The 16,201-nt window shown below is 36.4% G+C and overlaps 1 protein-coding gene across 1 annotated transcript; it reads left to right on the top strand.

Moving 5' to 3' along the window:
• Positions 1–8,173: 8,173 nt before the first annotated feature.
• LOC133326067 (uncharacterized) lies at positions 8,174–15,996 on the top strand. The gene is made up of 4 exons (XM_061534742.1): positions 8,174–8,265; positions 13,045–13,869; positions 15,351–15,589; positions 15,641–15,996. Exons 1-4 carry the CDS (start codon positions 8,174–8,176, stop codon positions 15,994–15,996), a joined length of 1,512 nt encoding a protein of 503 aa, XP_061390726.1.
• The last annotated feature ends 205 nt before the right edge of the window (positions 15,997–16,201 follow it).

The raw sequence follows: 16,201 nt of genomic DNA, 5'->3' as shown, positions 1-16,201 counted from the left end.
TGGACAGACGGACGGACGGACACACATGTCTAGATCGACTCAGCTAGTCGAGATATGACGATCGGTATACTTAAAGGTGGGTCTAGGACCAATATTTCGCGGCGTTACAAACATTTGGGGCTGCACAAAGCTATAATACCCTGACAACATAGTTGTGTAGGGTATAAAAATTGCTGAAATTTGTATTCGGTGTACATTATGGTTTACATAATCAGTTTGTAGAAAAGTCACCTTTTGGTATGTTCCCTATATTTCCATTTCATGTAGCTGTCGGTATATCTATGGTGGAGGGTATACAAAGTTCGACCCGGCCGAACTTAACGCTTTTTCACATGTTTAAGTTAAAGATGCATCTCGTGCAGGTTGGCCGGTCGTCGAAAATGTCGATGAAATCGGAGAAATTATCGAAGTTGACCGGCATGTTCGCAGTCGTAACATCGCCCAAGAGCTGAAAATTACACAAAAAATTGATTTCTTTTTCCCCAACCTAATATTATATCGGTCGATTTTAAATAAATGGTGCACCATCAAAATAAAATTTTGTCAATTAAAAAGTTGACAGAGTAAGGCATGAATTTGCCTGCCGGTTAACCTTATGAATAAACCTTGATATTCAGGGTAGCCAACATATATATTTTGGGGATTTTGGATATGTTTTCCAACTATCTTGGCATGGTACAATTATAAAATTTAACAGCAAATCCCAGCAGATTTGATTCCAACGTAATACTAGTATCAATATGAATTTGACAAATTATGTTTTTAAAAATCACCCAACAGGAAAATTGGGAATGCATACAATTTGAAATTGTTCTTTATTAATTATGCTCACGTATTCAATTTACTCAATCTGCCTGCTGGGAAAGTTTGAGGAAGCTAATCTTTCTTCATTGAATAACTCGCAATTCCCTGCATTTTCATATGTGCTACACACATAAGTGGCAATGGCTCAATTATAGGAAGGACATGGAAGCGATAGAAATATAAATTTGATAGATTTTCATTCATGTTTTTCAAATTTTATTTTAAGGATTCAAAAATATTTCATTTTCAAAATAAATATAATTTGTTTGTTTACATTTTTCTATCAAATGACGTTTTCACTAGTATAACTTTCAAAAACAAATTTCCATGTGGTTGTTGTATCGGTTGTTGTACAACAACACTTGCTGTTACCTTCTGTAACACTCTGTAAATTTGGCACAGCGTAATGAATAAGGTGTAGAATGATATGTGCTAAGTTTCGTGAAAATCGGTTCAGATTTAGATATAGCTCCCATATATAGTTTCGTCCGATTTTAGGTAAATAGTCCATTAATGTCCCTGGAAATCTTTTGATTTGCACGAAATTTGGCACAGCGTACTTAATTAAGCCTAGAATGATGTGTGCTAAGTTTCATAAAAATCTGTTCAGATTTATATATAGCTCCCATATATATTTTCGTCCGATTTAAGGTAAATGGTGCACCAAAGTCCCTATATATCTTTCGATTTGCACGAAATTTGGCACAGCGTACTAAATTAAGTCAAGAATGATGTCTGCCAAGTTCCGTGAAAATCGGTTCAGATTTAGATATAGCTCCCATATATATCTTCGTCCGATTTAAGGTAAATTGTGTACCTAAGTCCCTATATATATTTCGATTTGCACGAAATTTGGCACAGCGTACTAAATTAAGTCAAGAATGATGTGTACAAAGTTTCGTGAATATCGGTTCAGATTTAGATATAGCTCCCATATATATATTGGTCCGATTTAAGGTAAATTGTGTATCAAAGTCTCTATATACCTTTCGATTTGCACGAATTTTAGCATAACGTACTGAATTAAGTCTGGAATGATGTGTGCAAAGTTTCGTGGCCATCTGTTCGGATTTAGATATAGCTCCCATATATATTTTCATCCTATTTAAGGTAATTGGTGCACCAAAGACCCTAGATATCTTTCGATTTGCACGAAATTTGGCATAGCGAATTGTGTCTGTAATAATGTGTGCTAAATTTCGTGAAAATTGGTTCAGATTTATATAGCTCCCATATAGTTTCGCTCGATTTTAGGTAATTGGTGCACCAAAGTCCCTGGAAATCTTTTAATTTGCACGAATTTTGTCATAGCGTACTGAATTAAGTCTAGAATGATGGGTGCAAAGTTTCGTAAAAATCGGTTCAGATTTAGATTAGATCCCATATGTATTTTCATCTGATTTTAAGTAATTGGTGCATCTAAGTCTCTGAAAATCATTCGATTTGCACGAATTTCTGAATTAAGTCTAAAATGATGTTGCTAAGCTTCGTGAAAAGATCCATAGCTAGGCCGATTGACACAACGTACTGATGTAATATAAATTAGTCCCTGGTAAGATTCCCTGAAATCGGTTAGATAATAAAAACGCGACGTCTGTTAGGATACATATGTAGAATATACCCAAAGTGGTGAAAAGGGTATCATATAGTCGGCCCAGTCCGACTTTACTACTCTTTTGTCTTCGGTTTGTGAAAACAATCGCGGCGATTGGTTCATATCATCGGACTGTACTTTGATTATAAGTTTTAATAGCTATATCGATTGCTGTAGTCTAGATATGATCGGTAGAAGTAGCTTCTAGGTCCAATATTCCGTGGCGTTACAAACTCTTGAGGCCACAAAAATTTATATAATTTATATTATTAATTGGATTAAGATATACAGATTGTATGGACGTTATTCGACAAATGTTCTATTTTACATGTAATCATTTACAAAATTCTTGTTGTTTGGTATGTTCTCAAACCATCCCACAACTACAACTCAATTTCTTTTTTGTCCCATTTCGAACAATAACTACTTTGTCGATATTTGACCATTACCATTAAGGTGAGGTATCTAACGGTTCATTTAAATATTCGACACAAAAACGCATAACTAAATACTAAACAATTCAAAAAAATTAACATAAAATAATCACGAGACATAACAAAATATATATCCGAATAATAGTCTGTCACATTTTCCCACCACCTTGGCGGGAAGTTGCAGTCCACCGCCCAAAAATATTGCCAACAACAAAAGAAACAAGTGGAATCCCACCCAAAAAAGCGCAACAAAAAAGGGCTGATCATGCACACCGGGAAACACTCTGAAAATAAATATAAGTAACAATAGTAGCAACAACAATAATTCACCATAAAATGCTACATATTGAAATAATAGCAATGATTCTATAGCCGAAGTTATGATCATTGTTTGTTGTTGTATTAAGTTGTCATGACAATATTTTCTATTTATTTTTGTTTAAACAAAATATGCAGATTTTTTATGATTGTAGATTGTTGTTAGTGTTACTGCTGTGCTCGGTTGTTATAGTCATCACTGGTGCTGTCGATTTTATAGGGTAATGTTTCCAACAGTCACCGAAGCAGCGAATCAACCAATTTTATTCTTTAACAAAAAATGTTAACTGGCTGACATTGCGCTTCAGTGATTTCCACCAGCTCCAGCATTAAATGGCATTGCGTACTTCTATGTTGATCTTATTTTAGGTGGGTGGTACAAAAATTAAGGGAAATGTCAATGTTGGTAGAATTTACTCAACATTTTCGAAATGATAAGTGAGGTGAATTTATCCAAAGTAGTAAACTCTCGGCTAGGTCTGCGCAGAAATCCGTACAATAAGGGCACAAACAATAATAGCATTGATATTGAGCGAACGGATGAGGATCCCCGATGAAAAGTGGTGCTATCAAAAACAATTGGTCTTGAGAGAACGAATATAGCTATGTCATTTATCATATAATCAGACAAATTTTTGAAATTCCAAATAGATGTGGACGTTTTGAAATCTATGCATAAAATTATCAATATAGGTCGATGGTTTGACATAGTCCCCAAAAGAAACCCGTTCCTGTTTCATTTCCATTTTTTTATCCTTCACCAATCTGTGGTACAGGTCATTATGTCTTTGTATACATGTTTGTATCAGGCAAAGGGAGACGAGATAGACCCATAGTTGATTTTGCTTAGAAATACTTTCTCATTCATTTTATACATGTCCGCCCATCCGTTAAATTGGAAACAAAGTACAGGGTAAGATAAAAAACTGCAACAAAGTCAAACGGCCAAATTATTTTTTTTTTAATTTATTGAATGAAAGCAAAAATGTTGGAAATAGCATCAAATTTTAGAATAAGTTTATATTTGTTCGAATTGGTCACTTTTAGCACGAATTATGGCATTCAAACGGCCAATGAAACCGTAACACGCTGTCCGAATGTTGTTCTGCGGTATTTTTGGCCCATTCCTGGCGAAGTGATTGCTTGAGGTGATCGACACTTTGGTATTTTTTAGTGCCAACCTTGCTTTCCAATGTACTCCAGATTGGTATCCGGAGATTTTGGTGGCCATTGTGCACTGGAGATGAAGCGAGGAACCTCATTTTGTAACCATTCTTGAGTGGCGCGTGCTGATTGCGATGGTGCTGAGTCCCGTTGGAATGTCCAAGGTCTGCGGCCAAAATGTTTGTTTGCTCAAGGCTTCAATACATCTTCCAGAATATTTTCGCGAAAATATTTGGCATTTATTCTGATACCACGATCGATTATTACGAGAGGAGAGCGACCATTCGGTATGACCGGCGCTTGAGTTGTGGTGGCCAACCGAAGTTGCACATTTTCAGTTGACCTCTTTGGCAAGTAATCACAATCATTTTCTTTGTTTACAAACTGCTGGACAATAAATGTTTTCTTATCGGAGAAAATAAATCTCGACAGTTCACCACTTTCGGCCAAGCGAAGCAGCTCTTTTGAGTCTATTTTCTTTCTATTGCGGTGTAAGTTCTTGCACTTTTTGGAATTTCAATGGCTTTACCCCGAGCTCATTTTTCAATATTTGGGGAATGAAATATTGCGATATGTTCAGCACAAGAGTCATATTTTGGCCATTGCGACGCGGGTTTCGACCAAGTCGCTTCTTTACTTTTCGAACCATTTCGGCTGATGTTACTGTTTTCTTCCGCCCACTTCCTTCACGTCGGGCTACGCTACTGGTATCACGATAATGAGCGATGGTACTTGACACAAAAGATTTATTCACATTTAAATGCTAGAGTGCTCTAACGATAGCTGCTTGTAGTTTTCCAGCCAAATATAAAGAAATCTCAATATGACGCTTGAATTCCATCACGAATAACTATTTTTCTGGAAAATCCTCAACAAACTTGTAAAAAATGTAATGAACAGTTACTGGAATAATTTTAACAGCTATCGGATGAGTGGCTTTGAAATGACAGCAGCCTGAAGTTGGTTGCAGTTTTTTCTATCACCCTGTACAAGTCGCATTTATTATTCGAATTAGATGAAATTTGGCACAGCTCATTTATTTGGCCCAAGAACGAACCCTGTTAATACTGATGAAAATCGGTTCAGATTTTGATATAGCCCCTTCATATAGTTTGTCCGATTTTATGTAAATGGTGCACCAAACTCCCAAGATATGTTCGATTGAGATCAAATTTTGCATAGCGTACTGAAATAAATTTTGGATGACATGTGTTTAGTTTCAATGAAATTGGTTTTATATAAATATTGCTAGAAAGTCCCAATGTTTATCCGATAAAGACAAAATTTGGAATATCGTACTGTATTGAGTCTAGAATGATGTGTGATTAGTTCGTCTGAGATTTGTTAACAGCTAACATATATATGTTCATCCGATTATCTGTAAATGGTGCAGTAACTTCCAGGTGTTTTTCGATTGAAATCGGTTCAGATTTAGAATAGGTCACCTATATCTATATCTTTAGATTTTATTTTTATACCCTTAACCACACTGTGGTATAGGGTATTATGTCTTTGTGCATATGTTTGTAACAGGCAAAAGGAATCGAGAAAGACCCATGGTTCCTTTTGAGAATATGCATAGAATCACTTTCTGAGTCGATTTACGCATGTCCGTCCGTCCGTCTGTCCGTCCATGTATTTTTGTGAACAGAGTACAGGTCGCATTTATTATCCGATTTGGATGAAATTTGGCACAGCTCACGTATTTGGCCCAAGGACGACCCTTATCGAAATTGAGAAAAATCGGTTCAGATTTAGATATAGCTCCCGTATATAGTCTCGTCCGATTTAAGGTAAATGGAGCACAAAAGTCCTTATCTCTCGATTTGGACGAAATTTGACACAGAGTACTGAATTAGGTCCAGAATGATGTGTGCAAAGTTTCGTGAAAATCGGTTCAGATTTAGATATAGCTCCCATATTTAGTTTTGTCCGGCTTTATATAAATTGTGCATCAAAGTCCGTATATATCACTCGATATGCACGAAATTTGGTACAGGATACTGAATTGAGTCTAGAACGATGTGTGCCAAGTTTCGAGAAAATCGGGTCAGATTTATATATAGCTCCCATATATATTTTCGTCCGATTTAAGGTAAACGGGACACCAAAGTCTCTATATACATTTCGATTTATAGAAAATTTTGCATAGCGTACCTTATTAGGTCTAGAATGACGTGTGTCACGTTTCGAGAAAATCGGGTCAGATTTAGATATAGCTTCCATATTTATTTTCGTCCGATTAAAGGTAAACGGGGCACCAGAGTCCCTATATATCTTGCCATATGCACGAAATTTGGCATGGGGTACTGAATTAAGTCCAGAATGACGTGTGCCAAGTTTCGTGAAAATCGGTTCAGATTTAGATATAGCTCCCATATATAGTTTTGTCCGATTTTATGTAAATGGTGCACCAAAGTCCTTATATATCTTTCGATTTGCACGAAATTTGGCATAAATTGAGTCTAGAATGACGTGTACCAAGTTTCGCGAAAATCGGTTCACATTTAGATATAGCGCCCCTATATAGTTTTGTCCGATTTAAGGTCTCTGAAAATCATTCGATTTGCACGAATTTTGGCATAGCGTATTGAATTAAGTCTAGAATGAGTGTACACCTCCTATATATATTTTCGTCCGATTTTAAATAAATTGTGCACTAAAGATGGCAATTTGCTTCAAATCAGTTCAGATATAGATATATCGTAGCTTCCATATATAATTTCGACTTATTTATTGAGATTAAATTTTAAACAGTGCAGCATAGCGAATATTGTCCGTCAAGTTTGCTTTAAATCGATTTACACAAATCTGTCCCACTGTGCGCAAACGACTCTAAACTTGCCCAAATCAAATGAAATTTAGCATAGATTCCAGAAAGTCATAAAAATCACATATTTATGTTCGTTCAATTTCATGTCAAAATTCCTTCAAAAAGGCGATGTCTTTTCGGATACATATGTACCCAAAGTGGTGAAGGGTATCATATAGTCGGCCCAGTCGGCCTTTACTACTTTCCTTACTGATTTTTATTTCGATTTATACGAAATATGGAAGCGGCGATTTTAGAATAATTGTATTAAGAAATCGGTTTAGATTTAGATATATCTCCCATATTATGTAAATAGTTCAACGATAAGCTTGTTTCTGTTCCATACACACGTGGTAATATTGAGGGCAGCGCACTGTACTGCAGCATATCAAATGGTATATGCCACGGTTGCTCAATTAGGTACAAATTTACATACACACATAATTTTGCACGGTTTCATACAAATTGTACATCAAAGAATCCAAGTCTCCTCGATTGGCATGGAATGTTTTCATAGATTTCAGAATGGTATGTGTATGGGTTTTTAATAGGTTCAAATATCTATGAAGATCAAACATTTAATTCTATCTATAGGATACTGTAAATATTAGCATCTCTGGTATGTACCCAAAGTGGTGAAGAGTATCATAAATTCGCCCCGTACGACTTTTGAACTTTCCTTACTGGTTTATATTAAAATAGTTATATGTTCCACATTATGGTTTTGGTTCTAAGACTCTGTTGTAATCATTCTACCGGCGGATGATATCGAGATAAAAAATTAGAAGTAAGATTCGAGATAAACAGATTTACGCAGTATCTCTCATATAGTCGGTCCGTCCGATTTTTTAGTATTACTTACTGTTTTCTATTTCGGATATTCTTAAGTAAATTTGAATTTTATCCTAGCTTATACGATTGTACCTCGTGTTTTTGAATACTAGAACTGCACCTTGTGTACAATTAATTTGCCGTTTAGGGTTCGTTGTCATTTGACAACACCAACAAAAAAAAAAAAAACGAACCTCGATAGCAACACTAAACAATATGGAAAAAATATCGCACATCAATAGTGATGTTAGTGGAGTTACACCCTTCCACACCTCACCAGAAGATCAAAACAAACTCTCAACTGTGGTGTATGTTGTGCCATGGCATGTGACTCTTGAAATGGTTGCGGTTGTTTTTTCATGCTATATGGAACCACGCACCCCTGAGCTTCATGTCTGGTATGCAGTGGTGAGTTTGAATGAATGACTTTTCTGTTAAACTATTCGTGAATTCTAATTTGGCTTTTCTTTATGACACAGAGATCGCTGTTTTGTTTGCTAACTGATTAAACGACACATGTTTGTGTGCCAGTGTCTCTGTATCTGTTTTTGTTGATTTGGGTTCTGATCTCATCATCATCATCGTCGGCATAAAGTTACCAAAACAACGACGAAAACACCGGCACTAACACCAGCTTATGGGAACGCCAACTGATCGCTGAATTTTCCAAGTTTAAATTGGAAATTCAAAATTTTCACTTAACACAGTTGAATTTCGACATCCATTCGGAACGGTTGTGTAACCGCGAAAATAAATACGATAGAATATTTGATATATTGTTATATTCTATTTTTTAGTGGTGAGTGGTAATATGGAGAAAAGGATAATGAGAACAGTGTTGTGAAATTAAGAGAATTGATATGTCAAATAAATGAATAATGAATATGAAGACATACATCAAATTTATTACAAATGAATGACGATACAAAAAATTAATAAGATGTTTGCATCATTAAGATGAAATGCAATACAACAATTATTCAAAAATATTTAAATAATATTACCCGACATTGTGAATATATTGTGGACATATCCTTTTGACGCGAGCTTTATAATTCAATATTGTGCTGCAATAATTTTGATGCATGCAGATGAAACAGTGAACATTGGGCTTTTTAAATATTTTATACTTGCCTCATAATGTTTGTGTGTCATTTATATAAATAAATACATATAACAAACTAAGGATGATACTAATTCTGAAAAATCGTAAAATCTATCTCAATTCAACATTTTAGAATGGCCGTTCTAATGGAAAATGTCGCTGGGATAAATAGCTGTTCGCTTTTCAAATAAGACACCGTATACCTCAGACCTCGCCAGTTTGAAATATGTATAAGCCTCAAAATGTTTTAACCTGCATCCGATATTTTAAAAATGTGAATCCAATCCAATCATTATTTAACAAACTTGGATATGTAAAAGATTTTTTTTTTGTAATTTTGAAAGGTGGGATGTATCCTGTGGGTTTTACATGATTCCCGCCCTAACGGTTTTAACCATGGTGCACCATTGGGTGTCGAAATTGAGCGTCGATCAGCGCCCCATTGGAAAAGCCCAGAGTACTCAACGAGCACTCTGAAGCCAATCCGCCGCCACTAATTCGAAGATCCGTCGCAAAGCTTCACTTCCTCCTTGCTGAGGGGTCGAGGACTACCTAAACCTCTGCCTTTCGATGGGTCAGGCACCCGGTTGATAATGCAACTCCACATCGAGCCGAAGCTCTTCCCGCGAAAGGTGGGATATGGTGTTCCTCCTGAATTCTACCCCCCACCATCCTTTCCAACACACATCATTCTCGACCCAATGCCAAATTTCGTGCAAAGCGAACCAGGACCTTGGTGCACCTTTTACTTAAAATCGGACAAAACTATATGTGGGAGCAATATCTAAATCTGAACCGATTTTCTCGAAATTTAACACATGTCATTCAAGACTCAATTCAGTACACTATTCCAAATTTCGTGCAAATTAAAAGACATATAGGGACTTTGGTGCCCAATTTACCTTAAATAGGACGAAAATATATATGGGAGCATTATCTTAATCTGACCCGATTTTTTCGAAACTTGACACACATCAGTCAAAACTCAATGTATTACCCTATGCCAAATTTCGTGCAAATCGAAAGTTATATAGGGACTTCGGGGCACAATTTACAAAAAAAAAAAAAAAAAAAAAAAAAAAAACGGACGAAACTATATACGGGAGCAATTTCTTAATCTGAACCGATCTTCACGAAAATTAGAACACACCATTCTCGACCTAATTCAGTACCCTATGCCAAATTTCGTGCAAATCGAATGTTATATAGCGACATTGGTGCCCCATTTACCTTAAATCGGACGAAAATATATATGGGAGCTATATCTAAATCTGACCCGATTTTCTTCAATTTAAATTGGGTTCGTCCTTGAGCCAAATAAGAGACTTGTGCCAATTTTCAATTTAATCGGATCATTAATGTGACCTGTACTTTGTTTACAATTTAACATGGACAGACAGACGGACGAACATGCATAAATCGTCTCAGAAAGTGATTCTATGCATATTCTCGAAAGGAACCATGTGTCTATCTCGTTTCATTTTGCCTGTTACAAACTTATGAACAAAGACATAATACCCTGTACCACAGTGTGGTGAAGGGTATACAAATTTGGGCACTTTAGGATTTGGGTGATTTGACCCTCGGAATATTGACCGATCATCATCTGTACCGCCCTCCAAGTAAAATATGTGAGCGAAAATTATAGGCATCGTCCTTGACCATAGTTGGAACTTCATGTAAAAGTCCAAAGCGATCAGTTTGACATTTTCGCCCTTTAGTGGGGTAATACTAAACAATATCATAACACATAAACACCTTTAAACATTTACGCATAACTCGCACATCCGAGTACATACAACCATATATAATAATTGGTATCAATTTATAGGTCAACTACTCATCTTTATTATACAATGAACTACTCTGGTCTCTGCCCTTCAGGAGTAAACATATACGCCCCAGAATACAAGTTTTGTCATTTTTCACACAAAAGTGTGTGTCTATTTTACCCGCTAATTATTGACCTTTTTTCTAAACAGTCATGCTTATTATTTGACCAGTGTAACATTTCGTGGTTTTCGAGTCATTATTGTGGCGTCTAGAGCGACCAGAGAAAACACACCAAAAAGTTTCTGGCCCATTTCATTCCCTAAATATTAACCGATCATTACGAAAAACAATAGCTGTCTTTTTTGGTCAGAACTCTTCCTACATGCAAAATGTTGTGGCAATTGGAACATAACTGTGGTCTGTATCGTGTTTACAAATTATAAGAGACAGACGGACGGACACACATGTCTAGATCGACTCAACTAGTCGAGATATGACGATAGATATACTAAACTGCGAGTCTAGGACCAATATTTCGCGGTGTTACAAACTCTGCTGGGATTTCTTCACATTCGAAACCTTCGCTAGAGGAACCAATGTTCAAAGCTGCCTCCTTGAGCGTATTCAAATGTGGGCTTGTGTGGTATTTCACGGAAATTTAAAATGAACACATGTTAAATTTTTTTTTTCGATTTGGCAACTCCTTCATATAGAGACAGGTGTTCAAAAAAGATGCAATCACAATTTTTTGTAATGAAGAATTAGAAATGCCCGCTTTCATTAAAAAATCAGTAAGAAAAGTAGTAAAGTCGGACGGGGCCGACTATATGACACCCTTCACCACTACGGGTTGTACACATATATCCTTACAATTGTATGTCAATGTTCCCTCGAAGGTACACGAGTATGGTCTTTCTGCAACCTATGATAAATTTAAATTCATTTGGGTAGATTTAGAGTCGTCTGCGTACCAATGGACAAATTTATGGAAAACGATTTAAAGCAAAAAAAAAAAAAAATTAATTTCAATCAGACACCCGTTCGATTTTCACGAAACTTAGCACACATCATTCTAGGCTTAATTCAGTACGCTGTGCCAAATTTCGTGCAAATCGAGAGATATTTAGGGACTTTGGTGCACGATTTACCTTAAATCGGTTGAAACTATATATGGGAGCTATATAAATCTTAACCGATTTTCTCGACCTCTAAACCTAATTCAGTACTCTATGCCAAATTTCGTGCACATCGAATTATATATAGGGACTTTAGTGCGCCATTTACCTTAAATCGGACGAAACTATATATGGGAGATATATCTAATTCTAAACAGATTTTCTCGAAACTTGGCACACATCCCTCTGGATCTAATTCAGTACTCTGTGCCAAATTTCGTGCAAATCGAAAGATATATAGGGACTTTGGTGCCCCATTTATCTTAAATCGGACGAAAATATATATGGGAGCTATATCTAAATCTGAACCGATTTTTCTCAGTATTAATAGGGTTCGTCCTTGGGCCAAATAAGTGACCAAATTTAAATGTAAAAAGTGACCAAAGTAAATGCGACTTGTACTTTGTTTACAATTTAACATGGACAGTCGGACGGAGGGACGGACAGACGGGCATGCGTAAATCGACTCTGAAAGTGATTCTATGCATATTCTCAAAAGGAACCATATGTATATCTCGTTTCCTTTTGCCTGTTACAAACATATGCACAAAGACATAATACCCTGTACCACAGTGTGGTGAAGGGTATAAAAATTGCTGATGCTTCTTTTTTGAACACCTGTTTATATATGAAGGAGGAAACAAAGTTTAACATGTGTTCATAACAGAGATGGAAGTTTCCAAAACCCCTAACTTTTTTTCTGTTTATACCGCGCTTTTTGTGCTAGGCTAAGAACATTTCGAACCCCCCTCGTAAAAAATTCCTGCTTCGCTCAAACATCGCATACTTAAATGTTCATGCACTTTTAATTTAATTTTTTACATAATACAATACAATACATAATGCAATAATTTAAATCTGACTACATTGAAAAATATTTAATTGAAAATTATTATGACAAATGTCTAAATCTTTATTATTTCATGAGTATTGTCATTAAATATGATCCGCTTTACTAAAAAAAAAAACAAATACTTTTTTGCACGCAAACATTTTTCGTGGCTAATTTAACATCAATTATAAATTATTTGCAGATCATCGCTGATACTTCGAAGGCAGGCAGAAATGTTTTGCTGCCGCATGCGTTTAAGGCCAACAACCATTGTTGTTGCGGTCTTGCTATGTTTTCTGCAAACGACTGTAACCTTACAAATACCAGAAGATGTGGAAATTCTTGAAGGTTATGAATTTGATGAATCACCGGAATACTATGGCACTGATTCCAATTACTACGAAGCACGCAGTATGTTAACCGGTGTCAATAAAGCTATTCGCAATAAACGATCTACACTGGAATATGAACAAGCCAAGGGTCTAGTATCTAAATCAGGATTGAATAAAAAACTTCAAGAGAGTCTGATACACAATGTGGAAAGCGATCGAATTGAATTACACAGTCCACCAGAGCAATTAGGAAAATCACAACAACAAAAGGGCGATGAATTAAAACCCGAAGCTAGAATGCAACAGGATGAAGGTGAGGAACCCCAGCCCTTACCCAAAGCAGAGAAACAAATTATGGACCCGGATTATGATTATTATTCGCAACGTCATATATCACCAATGTGGAAAGATTCGGTAAATATTTCACCATCATCGAATGATGATGATGATACCATAGCTGATGCTACAAGTGGTTATGCTGCCAGATCGAGGCAAGCTCGTGTAAATTTTATAACACAACCGCGTAAGGATAATGAAGCACCAGCAAAAGATTTACCCGAACCGGTGGTAACTAAAATACCTCCTCCCTTAATTAAAAATACCTATGATCAGAAAGTGAGCCCACTAACACCATCTTATAATTATGAACTATATCCATCACGTTCATATGATCCATATCTCAGACGTTATGATCGGTGAGTAAGATTATTAAATTATAAGTATTATAAAATAATTACTTCTCCGCCAAGAAGGAACGGCCGAAGGTATTTTTTGAAAGGCCCTAGGGTTGGATTCTTTAAATATTTATTTTAGCGCTTAAAACCAATATTTTAAAATAATATTTGAACTTTTTTAAATAAATTTGTCACTCCGTATGCATCACCATATATATTATTGATCAGAACAAAATTCGATGTCGATTTACGCATTTCCGTGTGTACGTCCGTCTGGTGAAATCACCATAGAGATCTCAATATTTAAGATAGTGCTCTGAAAATTTGTACAGACATTGCTAGTGCTCCTAGGATATTTGGTATTGCAAATGGCATATATCGGTCCACGTTTTGGTGTCTATCGGATCCGTTGGCCAACCGAATTGGCTGTAATTTGTTATTTTGGGTTCTCGTTGAACCAAAAAATTATTAATATTCACCCAAGTTTCAGGGTCGAATTTTTCTCTCAAACACCACAAGAGCTGCCTCATCTGCTTGCGCAAGTACCCATGCTTCTGATCCATATAATAGCACGGGTAGTATCAGCGTCTTGTAAAGTGTGACTTAGATCATATTAGCATCTGTTGACCATCACAATCCTTCTCCGAATTTCAAAACTGATGTCATTCGTTTTATTTATGGCGGTACCATAAATAAAACGCTTGGAATGTTCGACCCATTATATCGATGTCATCGGCGTAGGCGAGTAACATGTGTTGTTTGGTGTACAGAGTGCCATTTCTGTTCACCTTTGCGTCTTGTATGACATTTTCCAGCAGGATATTAAAAAGATCACACGACAAACTGTCACCTTGACTGAATCATCGTTCGGTATTGAAGAGCTCTGATAGGTCCTTTCCTACTTTAACTGCTGACCTCCTGCATAGCCGTATTAATTTTGCAGGAATGCCGAACGCTTTAACTTTAAACACCTCTGAACGGATAGGGCTGTCGAATGCGCCTTTATAGTCGACAAATAGGTGGTATGTATCGATGTGTTTTTCGTGGGTGGCCCAGAGTGAAAATCTGATCAATGGCGCACTGGATAGCACTTTATATACGATGGGAAGGAGACTTATTCCTCTATAGTTGGCACATATCGTCTTGTCTCCTTTTTTGTGCATGGGACACAGGAGGCTGAGCCAAATTGTGCTAATCAGCTCCTGACCAGCATCTGGCCACCAGTCTTGAATAGTCATTCTGACTCCTGTACATATCGATTTGCTCACGCTAGCCAAATTGTGCTAATCAGCTCCTGACCAGCATCTGGCCACCAGTCTTGAATAGTCATTCTGACTCCTGTACATATCGATTTGCTCACGCTGACGTTTTTCTTGTTTTTCTTCTTTTTTATGAAAAAATATTTCAATAATTTTACACACATAAATATATTTATTTAAAACCAATAACTTTCTAGAAATTTATTGTGTAATTAATTTCAATATTTTTTTGTTTATTTTCAGATTTGACGAACAATATTCACGTTATGATCCCTATAATTACGAAGATCATTTCCTTTATCGCCGCCATTATGATCCCTATGACAGTTATAGTCCACGTATGCCGCAATATCCCGAACCCTATTATAATTATCCAGATCGTCGTTATGATATACCAGAACCCCGAGAATATTTGCCCGTCTATAATAATGAAGTTTATGAAAAATCTTCATATGCTCCTATAACCACTGCCTACCCTGATCGTTATCCATTACCTTCAAAATATCCAACTGATTATCATGCCAAATATCCAGTAAATTATCCCGTAAAATATCCCAATGATTATCCGGCAAAATATCCTTTGGATTATTCCCGACCGAATAAACGTATTGTCTATTATGCACATTTACCGGAAATTGTGAGGACACCTTACGATTATGCCAATAACTATAATCGAGATCGTTATGATGGTCAAACGGCTCCCAATAAAGTTCTACCCAGTGCTTATAAGCTGGATAAGGCAGCAAGCGGTGTTACGACTACGTTGAGTAATAATGCCAATGGTGGTGGTGGTAGTGGGGGCGTGGATCCCTATGATTATATGAAACGTGATAAAAAGGATCGTGTCACACCGAAGCCTATTAAGACATTGCCCAATGGAAGGCAATAATTTAGCTGACGGAAACATATGGTTTGCAGCCGTGTACACCCAAAGTGTTGCTGTCTTTAGTTTTAAGTTATTTCCATACTTACGAATGCATTAAACCAAATATTCAGCAACCGAAGAACAAAATCATCATTTACTCAAATTAGTTTTAAATTATATTCCATCATTATTTAGTTAGTTTATCTTCATTATTTTCTTTGCCAATAAT

Source organism: Musca vetustissima, unplaced genomic scaffold (assembly GCF_032173495.1).
Source record: "Musca vetustissima isolate MV318-11 ecotype Yass unplaced genomic scaffold, APGP_CSIRO_Mvet_v1 utg586767, whole genome shotgun sequence".
Classification (NCBI taxonomy): Eukaryota; Metazoa; Arthropoda; class Insecta; order Diptera; family Muscidae; genus Musca; species Musca vetustissima.
Note: the sequence above shows the minus strand (reverse complement) of the source record. Positions and strands in the feature narration are given on the sequence as shown.